The following is a 12,669-nucleotide window of genomic DNA, read 5'->3' on the forward strand; positions in this document are numbered from 1 at the left end:
ACTTGTAGTACTTCCATGGTTTCAATGTAACCCCTTGTTCGTTTTCCGGCAAGATGGGGCTACCATACACAGACACCGAACTCAAGAATGGTTGAAATTACACATTCAATTTTGGGACAAATCAATGTGGTCACCTTCAATTCCAAATACCAATCCCTGCGATTTTTTTGTATAGGGGTATTTAGAGTCGAGTGTGAAAGTCCGGTCCAATCAAAGTTTGGATACTCTAAGAAATACCATCGAAGCGGCATGGGCTAACTATCCGAAAAAGTTATCGCTACACCATGTAACTCATTTCAACGTCGAATATGATAATTAATTTCGAATGACGTCGGATATAGAGAATAAGTCATTACTAAAAATTATTGCTATAAATATACTTATAGACTTTTATTAAAGCTTAATTTAGATAACTTTGAAGAAGGCAGACTTGACTCAACCAAATCAATAAAATAAAGATGCTTTGAGGATCTGTAACATATAATCGATTTCCTATCCATTAAAGGCCTCTTAAGAAACAATAGTTAATTCAAAAATGATAAAAATACCTAAATAAATTTATTTATTTTTATTGATAAATTAACTATTGTGTTAATGATGAGGTTTAAAACTGTTCAACAATCCTATATATTTATTTTATTGTGTATTCATAAAACAATTTACATCAAAGATGGACGAGAATAAGATAACACCACGACCACCTATTAAATAATGAACAAAAAAGAAGAAAGAGCAGGCGCAACAACCGTTTTTCTTTTTCTAATTTCTAAACTTAGTTTTATCACTACAAAAATGATATCTTTGTTAATTAGAAAGAGTAGTGAATAGCCCAATACTTTATATTTTATAATGATATGTTATTTCTAGACGAAACAAATATGTATTTATTCAAACAACTTAACAAATAATAGAATACATGACTTAATTTTTCAATGAGTATAATTACATATCCATAAAAAAACTAATTAAATGGATGGTTTAGGTTGATAAGGATCCATAAGTTTGGGGTATCAAATACACTTTTGACCCCACCAAAAACTGGCCAACATTTCTTTCGTTTCAAACTTGTGTATACACAAAATAAGTAACTTTCAAAAGAAAACATTTAAAAAAATCATTACTTATTTTTTTATTGACTTTCCTTTACTTATGTGAAGAGATTCATATCATCAAGTTCAAATGAAGGAGACTTTGAGAATCATTCCAAGTTCACAATAATGCATTTGCAACACTCTAATTCACAGATTTATGAGAAGAACATATTTCACGACCAATAAAAAAAGTATATTTTACTAATGAAGTTGGAATTTTGCCATAGATGGCGAAAGTGTGAAAATATTTTTTTAGCAAAGAATATGTTAATAGATTAATATTTATATAACCCACAAAGATTGTAAATACTTGCATATAAATATAGGTCCAAGAATAGTTTTTACTCAATTGACAATGGCATCATTAAGCGAGGAAAGAAATTGTTTATGGGAAAATGGTAGGCCTTCTTGGTTCCTACTCTATTATATTTTATTATCTTTAAAAGACAAATTGTGTTATATAAGCAAAATTTTGAAAAATCCTTTCACAGATCAAATTAAAATTAAATATTTCGAACAATCTTAATTAAAAAATATTTGAGTCATTAGACATCTTTGATAATTTAAATTAATTTAATTGAAAACTAAATATATCTAATTTTGAGAGGCGTGATCATTGAAATATGTTGAATCAGTAAGTTGAAAAATAGAAAGGACTCTAAAAAACTAAACATTCGCAATCTAAAAATAAAAGTGAATTAATGTTTCCATTTCCCCTCCCCAAGGATGTGGAAATCATTTACTCCAAATTATGAATGAAGGGGTTGCATTGATAAAATGAAATATAAAATTGTAAAGACACAGAGAATGACTGGAAATACTGTTTTCCCGAGAGTATTCCAATAGCAAGCTAAACGCTTCTTTTGCCTTGCAACAACATGATGATTATCAATCACCTAAAGTAAAGGAATAATTATGTAAATGGATAAATGTATCCTGCTTTCCTTCTAAAACCAACAAACCTTATCCCGGTGGCCGGTATAAAAATCAACCCAAATGTGAAAAACGATAATGATAAAAATGAATATGATGTAACTCATAAACCAAATGTCTATATTTTTGAAGTAACTTGTTTTGGGAAAATTTTCTTCAATGGAAGCCAAGAGACTTGTAAGTACCAAAAGACTTGTCAAGGCCCCCATAAATCTAAACCTCGCAAAAATATATAGGAATAAATGAATTATCATAGACTAAACACTCTAGAGTTTATTTTTACCTGTTAGCAAAGTCTGTGAGATTAATGTAAAGTGTTAGATAAGCCATTAAACAAAGCAAGAATGTTTGAAAAAAAGTATTGACCATGTTGCCAGACTCTCGATGAAAGACTACTTCAAAGATGACCATGCTTTTATCAGACTGAGTCAAAGAAATGGGAAATAAAATGGGGCGTATACTTTGAAGGAAAAATTCTAAAAGCATTATTTTGCCATGGTAATTGACTTCCTTTGCCTCCAAGATGACATATTTTGATTTAGCAGAATCCATAGTAAAGTTCATGGTGCACTCCTGTGTATCAAATGGAAATCGTCTAAGATCAAAGGAACATCCATACTCTACATAAACCTTTCTTGCTAAAATAATTGAATTATCTCTACCTTGATAGATCTTATCTAGAGTTTCAAATAACCAAAATGTTTAGTTAAGATGGATAAATTGATGTACATATATTTTTACCTTCCACATTATTAGAATAATCAAAAGGAAGCGCCTCATTCTCTCTCTTGACATTAATCCCTAGGTCGCTACATTGAAGTGTGCCAATCTTTGCGTTATTTAAACTAACATCAGGTTTCCATATTCTTTTTACTTCTCTGTCTGAGAGTTGATTTTGCCCTGAGCCAGAACGTAGGTTTTTAAATGAAAGTCGATGATCCTTCCACTCTAAATACATCTCCATGGTCACAGCAAACATCATGTGTATTGTATCAATTCTATCAACGTTCATTATATTGGCGTTGAGTGTCACCTCAAAATAAAAATAGATGTAATAATATATTATTACTGAAAGAAGGAACAACTTGAGAACTCACTGTTAAAGGACTTTCCGGATGAGTAGCATTAGTTGGGGGTACTTTTTTCAAGTAGTTGTTAGGTATTATGATCGTATCACAATTCAATTCATCTGATAGATCCAAACAATCCTGGGCAAAATCACATCGTCCATCTTGAGGGATACAATACCCATTTGAACATGTAAATTCTGATTCAGTACATCTGGAAAGTGTTAAATCAACAAGAATATCCTCATATATTTCACAACTTGGATCTTTAATAAGCCATTGATGTCTTCCAATAGGATAGCCGTAGTTTCCAGTTGGGTTTGTATATCCCCCATAACTTTTTTCAAGTCTACCTCCAATAACCCACCTTCCAACATGGTCTGTATCCTTCATGATTTGACTAAAAAGCCCTTCATATTTAGGTGTAGCTCCAAAACTATTAATAAGAACAAATCGTCTATCAATTTCAGTGTCTTTACAAAGTCCCCTCAGGGAGAAGATTTGATCTGCAAGACCATCACAAATGGTACAGTGCTTTGTTGTCTTTTTACAAACAGTATCACGCCATTTTCCTATTAAAAAAAATTATAGAAATAGACAAAACTTGATTAATGTTAAATACCATTTCCTTGCATTCGGGCACAAGTATCACCTTCACTCCCTTCATCAACTTCCCAATTATCATAGTTTAATATTTCATTGGTTATACGCTTTTTCCAAATCTGTTTACCACTTTCCGTGGTCAAATTGTTGTAGGAATGTATTCCAATCCACATATAGGGTTGAATTATATTATTCTTCCCTTCTTCCTTACATATGCTTATGTAGCGTAATGTTATTCCTGCCATGATCTTTGAAGAAAAAAAACCACTTTAAAACAGTTCATTTAAGATTATTTTCAGTATATACTTTATTTTCTGAATTATTTAAAGGAACCGGTAATTCTCCTCCATGTACTTTACATATTAATTCGGCATTATCCACGGATCGACGCTCGGGAAAAACAATTAGACTCTCCTTTTCGAAGTCATTTCTATTATGATTAGGGCATATTTCATTTTTTAGGTCATTAAAGCTCAGAATTTTTTTGAAGGCTTGCGAAAGTTTCCACTTATTACGTAACATTTTCCAATTAACAAGAGAACCTTACTTATCACTCCAATATCAGTATTTTCAAATCAATTGACTAAATAACTATCTCACCTTTTATAAAGACTTCGCAGTTTGCCAAACTCCATATTTCTTTTCGTGTAAGTATTCGATCAAAAGAATTGAATTCGGTTAGATAACCAGAAAAAGAGTCATAGTGGTCATAGCCTTGACGATAGCCTTCTTGCTCTTGCCCTAATACCAAGGCACCAACGGGTCCAAAAATAGGAATGTTACTGAAGTAAGCCTGGCTTTGAAGATAACCGGCGCCAAAGAGAGAAATTTTTCCATCTTTATACGTCAAACATTGATGATTCCAAGATTTGGGATTAACTTTGATTCGAAGTGATTTAGTTTTGACGTTTGAAACTGAGAATTCAACTCTAAATGTATTCCAATCCAATGTGTCATCAATATGAAATTCTAATACATATATACATATAGTACAGTTTCGATAGAAGATTATCTTATTTCTCATAATTATTATATTTCTACAGCTTACGAATATTGGAGCATTTAGGTTCACTATCTTCTGTAGAAGGAGTACAATAACTTGCGATTGTCATGGTTGCCTGGTGATAAATTATTTTGAACCAATAGCATATCGTCATATGAGACGTAGACCTTACAAGGGTTTCATGTCCTTGGATCATGGCCCAAGACTCATTACTCACCCTTCCATCCTCTTGAAAGGAGAGAAGATAATGAAAATCTTTGGTATCGTCTGAAGTTGAGTTTACAATATATGACCATCTATGTATATAAATTAGTAATATACTATTAGGTATACAAATGTAAAATCAATTCGAACTTACCTAAAGAGTATCACAAAGATCAAAACGTTTCTCCATATTCCCGAATCAGTATTTGCTCGTCTTGGCTTATTAAGGACAGTGTATTTATGAGTGAACTTTTTTAGCATATTGGCATTGCTCACTTACACACTGAACTATCACATCCATAGTATCTGAAAGTCAATTCCAGCATACCAAAGATACATTTAGACTATGAATTTTATGTTTTCCCCCTATTCTTTAGATAAGTTAAGCAAATAACAGATCTGAGCCTTGAATCATCGTCTTATCTTTATTGCTTTGTTTCAAAAATACTCTGTAGAAAATTATTACTTACAATATGGTTGATGGTTAGAAAACTCAGGCATTCCTCGTATCTGTTTTTTGTTTTATATTCCTTTTACCTTCAAAATTTAAACTAAAAATGGGTGAATAAAATAGGAGTTACCCCTATTTATACTAACTCTTCTTCCATTTTATTTAATCATAAATGTTGCCAACAGGAGAATCTTTTATTTAGCTCTAGCATATTTAAAGGCGTTTTTAGTCAATATTTTTCAAACCCTATTTTCAGGATTACCTGAGCCACTTTGTTTAATTGATTGATCTATAACCTAGATCATACACATCACCCAACCTTAAAAGCAAACAATGATATACTTTAAACATCAACAAAATCTAAATAATAATATTATATATATAATTGATAATCTAGAACTTGTTTTTTGACATGACTTTCCAATTATGAAATACATATCTTCTTCTACAGTTTAACATCCAATTTATGAATTTAGTATAGATGTCATTTTGATGAAATTTAAAAATTAGCCACGTACCTACGAATAAAAATATTTATAATGACAAAAAATCCACTTTAAATTAATGTGTGCATTCTAATTACATCAAAGTCTGTCAAGTTCTCATATATTACACAAGTCGACAAAAATGATATTGCTCAAAAATATTTTTTGTTCCGTTCCATATCTAAATACTATAGTGCTTGATGCGCTGAATCTTAATATATATTATATAAAATTTGGTTTCCGAGAATTTTCGCTCTGTAATATAATTCTATTTGTTTTATTTTAATATTTTTGATACAAAAATCACCTGAGTTTAAGAAATGATTTTTTTTTAAATTCTGAGATAATGAATTACATTTCATATAAACGGAAACAAATAAACAGTTAATATAAACATTATGTTAGGTTAAGTCATAAATAATTTCCGTCTACTTTTTTAAATTACGGATTCTTTCTTGCTCAAGAGTTAGCTTAAACCTACAAAAGGCTAAAAATACTAAAAAACAAATTTACCAGATTTGATCTGAAAAAATAATTTCATAGTTGTTATCAGTGGGTCAAGTACCATTATACTTAAATATGGAACATAAAAGATTTTCTTTTTTGACTTGGGATTTTGATCCGTGATGATATTATAACGACAAAAGATTAATTATAATTTAAGTAAGAGGTTGAGCGATCTATAATTATTATTTTGTTACGATTTTTACTTTTTGTCCCTGTTAATCTATCTATAATTTGTTTTCCGTTATTAAATTACGATTCTAACTGCTCACCTGAATCGCGGCATTATTAACACTCATTTGATTACTGCTAATATCAGTGTTTAAGTCTGAATTTTATAGTAATTATAATGATCATTGAAATTTGTTCCATCTAAATTAGCCTTATTTTAAAGACATTAACATACTATGACATTTGTAGGAGGACCGGTTCAATATTGTATTTTGACAATCATTTATAGGTTTTCATAGAAAAAAAGGTTGAATATGTATTGCACTTATTTATGGAGTACGTTTCTAATTATATCGAAACAATTTTCATTAAAATTATAATGATTAACATTAAGACAATAAATTAATAATTTCGGTTTCATAAAGTGTTCAGATAAATTTGGATCAAATTTAACTCCATCCTGAACAATTAAGAAAGTATTTAAGGCGGTTATTTCAATTTTAGAGTGAGAGGTTGAGCCTTAGTTTTGAGTTAGTGGCATAACTTTTAATTCAATACAAGTATTTATGATATTTATGACCCAGACGAGCACCACCATCATCGAATTTGCTTTCCCGGGACTCAGGGCAGCGTACATCAAGAAGATGCTCAGATATCCAAAGAGCACAGTCTACGTCGTCTACAACCACTAAAAGAAGAAGAAAGCATATAAGAGAAAAGCCCACAAGTTACTGCGTGATAAATAACGCACTTCCATCATCGGCCTAAAACTTTTCTTGAAGTCATTTCCTAAGATTACGATTAATGTTCTTGCCAAAAAGCGCCAATTAAGCGGCGTAACAGTCCTCCGTACCATAAACACTGACCTAAGGATGAAGTAATGGCACTTATACAAAATACATATCCTTACAAACTAAATGAAAGCCCCCCCCCCCTGGGCTGCCAACGGAAAAAAATTGCTGAACGATTTGAAGTACCAAGGTAACCGAATCATCTTTTATCCTGATGAGAAACAATGGACTGTCGACAGATTCCACGCCATCCAGAACGACAAATGGTTGGCTACAGAGAGAGCTAATGTCCCCGCGTCTTTAAAACAAAGTTTCCACCCTTGGGTATTGGGAGCAACAGCAGTGTCATGCCCCTCCACATTTTCTTTGAGCAAAAGAATAGGGTATGACCGACAGGTACTGTGAACTCCAGTCTGACCAAATGATACCTTGGATGAAAGTTTAGGCCAATCGTGGCGAATTCCTCTTTCAAAAATACTGTGCCCCTCTCACAAGGCTTGCAAGACCCATAACTTGTCTAAAGAAGAGAAGGTGTCATTTAGAAACCCCCAGACCTGGTCATTTAACTCCCCACTATATGAATCCTATGAATTATTTCTTTTCGAGGGAGTTATAGAGGAAGGCCTCTGCCAATTCACAAGCATCGACTCCTTGAAGGCCTCCATCATTAAGTAATGGAACAAAGTCCCCCCGCCGACGTGATCAAGTCCTGCAAATCATTTAGGCCTTGTATCGACCCAAATGATTGGCAAAAATGGCAAACACATTCAATAATTTTTTTTATTTTCTTTTGTATTATTAGGACTTGTATTATGGACTAAATTATGAAAATACTTTTACAATAGCGTCATTAACTACTACTTTGAGCTTTTAAGGAAAGTTTAGACATATAGAGTTCGTACCCACGTGAGAAATTGGAGCCCTTTATAGTTCTAGCCCTCCTTTCAATACTTTATTCGATTATTTAGCTATTGACTTTCATTAATTATTTTAATATAAAATATACTTTTACTGTGATGCGAAATAGTTTATGATTTAAGAGATTTGTGTCTAAGAAAAAATTGATTTTAAGGGACTTTTTAACCCGAATTTGACTGTATAATTTCAATAAATTATGAGTGGGGTGTAAATCGTAATCACTTTCGGTATTTAAAAAAGAAAACCCAAAAATAATTTGGTAACCCTGACAATTTGAAAAATGTTTTGGAGGAGAGCAGCTTAGCTGTCATAACGTTCAATTAAATCAGTTACAATCAGCCGTGACAAGGGAAGAGGGTAGAAGGAGATGAAAAAGAACATAGGCAAGAAGGTTCTACCCCTGACCAATTACCTCCTTTAACCCCTAGTACCCCTAGACACAGTAAATCATTGGAATTATTAAATGAACAAATGGACGCGTTTCACTCCTACAATCAACTCAATGATTTTTCAGATACACAATTATGTTTGTTTTTAGAGCAAGAGCTTACTTTGTATACTTATCTAAATCATAAGAAACCTTCCAGTGTCAAAAATTATAAATGTATATTGTGAGGTCAAATAAAGTTGAGATTATTCATGCAATTCATAACGCCATAGCTTATTTGAAAGGTAGAAGGACTATAATGTGGAACCAAAAGATATTATTACGAAAATTGAGGAATTGATTTCTTCTAATGTTTTGTATACGAATTAGTTAACATTTGCGAATTTTGCTCTTCACCATCAATAAGGGTAGAGGAAGACTAATATATACAATGGACCTTGTTTTTAAGAGGTATGTGCATAGTAAAATTATACGATGATATTTAAATTGATTCAATTAATAGCTTAGAAAATGTATAATTTCATAGTTAAAAGTCCGTTTGTTAATGTGTAAGAAAATAGAAAATGCAAGAGTCATAGTGATTCTGGAGCAAATAGAAGAGTGAATAAACTGTCAAATGTATCTTGAGTTCATTGCATGTGTCGAAATCAAAAAAAAAACTACCAGCTCCAAATCCGACTCCGTGAGTAAATAACTCATCAGCCATAATTATTAGTTCATGGGAATTAGATGTAAAAGTGGAATAGTTGCTTAAAATCCCACGTGATGTTGATAAAAAGTGACAACTACGACAAATATTATAACCTTATAATTGTACAAAACTCATATGAGTTTACCAAGGAGAACTTATCATTAAAAATGATATGCATCTTAGTCAGTATTTGGATACATTCCATTACAAATATGCCGTTGATATTACTTGAGAAGATTTGGGATGATTCTATATGACTTTTGTAATGTAAAAACCCATATATTAAATATTAGATATAATTAACCTATTTATTCACCGTATTTAAGAAGTTATCTAAAAATCCCTTCTCTGACATTTATTATAACATCATATTCATATTCGTTCAATATAATTGATCCCTAAATTCGTCCTATAAATAAGCCACTCAATTTCAATTTTTGCCTATTATTTGTCATGATATTAAGGAAATTAGATTAGGAATTATTAGAAACATTTATTGTATCTTATATGTCATGCCTATGGCGAAACAATCAGGCTAAGTATGTATTTTAATACTAAAATATGTTTATATTTTAATATTAAAATTTTGATGATTTACTGAACTCATCTTTCCAATTTGAATGTTTCATTGCTGAACACCCGCTCCAAACAATCATAACATTTATTTATTAGATTAGCCCTCTATCATTTACTAACTGTACTTCTCACTAAATAATTATTGGAAAGGATGGATGTAAAGCCGGTAAAGGCATTATCTATGGGTAAAGAGTCCATGGGGGTAATTGGTCCAGGGGGAGAAGCACTGTTCTCAGGCAAGAATAACTCCGATATCGACATCAATTCTTCTCTGAGTCTAACAACGTAAAATTGAACGGCGTTCTATGAACAGAGCATAATTTTTTTTAACGCTAAAAATGAGATTTTAGCGTCCAATGGGTCATAGTAATTTCAGAAGGGAGTGTAGTTGTCTACGTGATAAGTATTCTAGAAACACGACTATGCAAATTCAGGGGCAATTTTTGAAATTGGGAAGGGACCTAAAGCCTCCCCCTATGATATTAATATTCATTTAAATGTGAATTAACCACTCTAAAAAGTACATAATTATTATTTATGTCCCTTTTACGCAGTAATAAAATAATTTATCTTATACTCAATTAAACAAATTCTCACGCTCTTTGTTTTTAATTTGTTGTTGTAATTTTTGCGTAGAGATTTAAAGTACTTCACATTGAGTGGATATTTGATTTAGATATTATGTTTAACGTTACTGGTTGCAATCAAGGGTAATTGTATTGTAGTGTTGAGACTTGGACCAGCACCGAATTTTTTTTTCGATTCGGTCTAAAGTTATTTTTTCTAGACTGATTTTTCGGTCCAAATAACTTTATAGACCGATTTTTTTTCGGTTTCAATTTATGGATCGATTTTTTTCGGTATCATATTTTATGAAAAAACATTTTTTTAGATCAATTGTAATTCATTTTTTTCAAAAAATCTCAAAAGTACACGAGAAGTTCTAGAACAAATACTGAATACATTTAAGAAACAGTGCGATCAATATTAACTGTATTTTTGGACCGAACAAATTCGGTCCAACAAAAAATATAACGGTCTAGAATTTCCAGACCGAAACCCAACCCTATAGTATTTCTATTAATCTTGGCTCCAATTCATTTTTTCACTGTCGCCTACATGTCGGGGTTTAGTTTAAAAAAATTTATTTTTATGAAAAATACACAAATCATATATATAAAGGTTCAATCATTTATATTTATAAAATGACAGCAATATTTCATAGAGATATTACGGTCAATTATAGGCACTGAATTTTAATTTTTGGGAAAAATTGAAATGCCCAAAAGTGTTAAATGTAGTTTAAAAACTCTGTTTTATCTACTTGCCTTAATTTGGCACAATATTGTCTTGGAAATATTATTTATTAATTTTCTGATTCTATAAATGTGGTGGTGAATTTAGGCTACTTTAAGCACAATTAGCGGTGCCTCCAAATGATTAATCAAAAGCATTTGTTCCTTGAAATTAACTATAATTTGTTGAAAAATGTATTCTATGTTCAATTTTGAGAAAAAATATTCTACCTTCCTTTTGGGTTGACGTGCTACAAATATGCAATTTTATTACAATGAATCAGTACTATTAATAGCTGGGCATAAGTTATATATAATAGATTTTAATAATTAAATATGACTTAATTCATCAATATTTGCATATGGGATTAAGAAGAGGTCGATATGAATCACAACGGACATAGGTATGCTACTTCTCTGGAAATAAAATATTGGTATTTTTAGTCTGCTATTAGTTTTTTGAACATTAGTTTGATTAATTTTTTTATGATTCCACTTGACATTTCTGACAAAAAAAAAAAAAAGCTTTGCCACTCGAGACATACAAGAAAGCGTTCTCGTTTTTCCACATTCAATTTAATTTAGGAATTTCATTTGGAGTATCCGACTTTTTGTCCCACAAAAACTCTACTAATAACAGTTTTATAAATAAAAAAAAACACAGTTCAGGTTGCTAAAAACAAAAAAACTCACACACTAAAACATACTTAAGATTTACATCCCTATGTATGAGTGTTGTTTAATTGTTTACTTGACTCTGATTTTCTGCACCATCTTGCAGCTATGTATGATTTACTAGTTTGATCATGTTCTACGTATTGATTAAAGCAAAACTCAAGAAATTAGTCGAATTCATTTGATCTTATTTTGTCGAAAGGAAAGACTGCAATATTATATATTTTCTCATTTATTGTTTCATGCTAAATAACAGAATTTTAATAGATGCTAAATTAGCGTTTCTTTGATAAAAATTAAATACAAAGTAGAATATTTATAAAATTAGAGGCTCTAATAATATTTTAAGATTTTTTTAAATTTTATTTGGAAAATAAACTATAGAAATGAACTAAGCCCCAAAACAAAACGATTATAAATAGTTTTAATGAGTTATGGAAATACATAGTTTGTACTTATTTAAAAAGAGATATATTGAACAAATAAACATTTAATTAAAACATTGCTTATAATACAGAAATGATATATTCGAATATGCCAAATAAAAGAAGATTACACATAGTTTCATATGAATAGCGCGTCATGAATTCCAAATTTGGAACCTTCTTTCTAAATAGTAGATACAATATATACGTAATTTACTGAGGTCTTAGTATAATAAATAAATATGAATTATTGCTTCGTTAGTTGGAGCTAAGTCGACCTTATATATTAATATTTCTTTATTCTTTACTAACAGGGATACATTGTCTATTCTAGCAAAAAAACTGCAAAAATTATCAGCAAGTTTTCTTTGATTAATACTTATTTATTTGCTTAATAA

General features: G+C 30.9%; 1 protein-coding gene across 1 annotated transcript; it reads right to left on the minus strand.

Moving 5' to 3' along the window:
* Positions 1–860: 860 nt before the first annotated feature.
* LOC121128421 (uncharacterized) lies at positions 861–5,464 on the minus strand. The gene is made up of 11 exons (XM_071892902.1): positions 5,372–5,464; positions 5,056–5,207; positions 4,743–4,993; positions 4,295–4,663; positions 4,001–4,236; positions 3,714–3,942; positions 3,122–3,663; positions 2,766–3,057; positions 2,308–2,701; positions 2,054–2,237; positions 861–1,987 (listed from the first exon to the last, which is right to left on the minus strand). Exons 2-11 carry the CDS (start codon positions 5,160–5,162, stop codon positions 1,841–1,843), a joined length of 2,751 nt encoding a protein of 916 aa, XP_071749003.1. The 5' UTR covers positions 5,163–5,207; positions 5,372–5,464; the 3' UTR covers positions 861–1,840.
* Between the last annotated feature and the right edge of the window lie 7,205 nt (positions 5,465–12,669).

The sequence above is a fragment of the Lepeophtheirus salmonis genome, chromosome 13 (assembly GCF_016086655.4).
Source record: "Lepeophtheirus salmonis chromosome 13, UVic_Lsal_1.4, whole genome shotgun sequence".
Classification (NCBI taxonomy): Eukaryota; Metazoa; Arthropoda; class Copepoda; order Siphonostomatoida; family Caligidae; genus Lepeophtheirus; species Lepeophtheirus salmonis.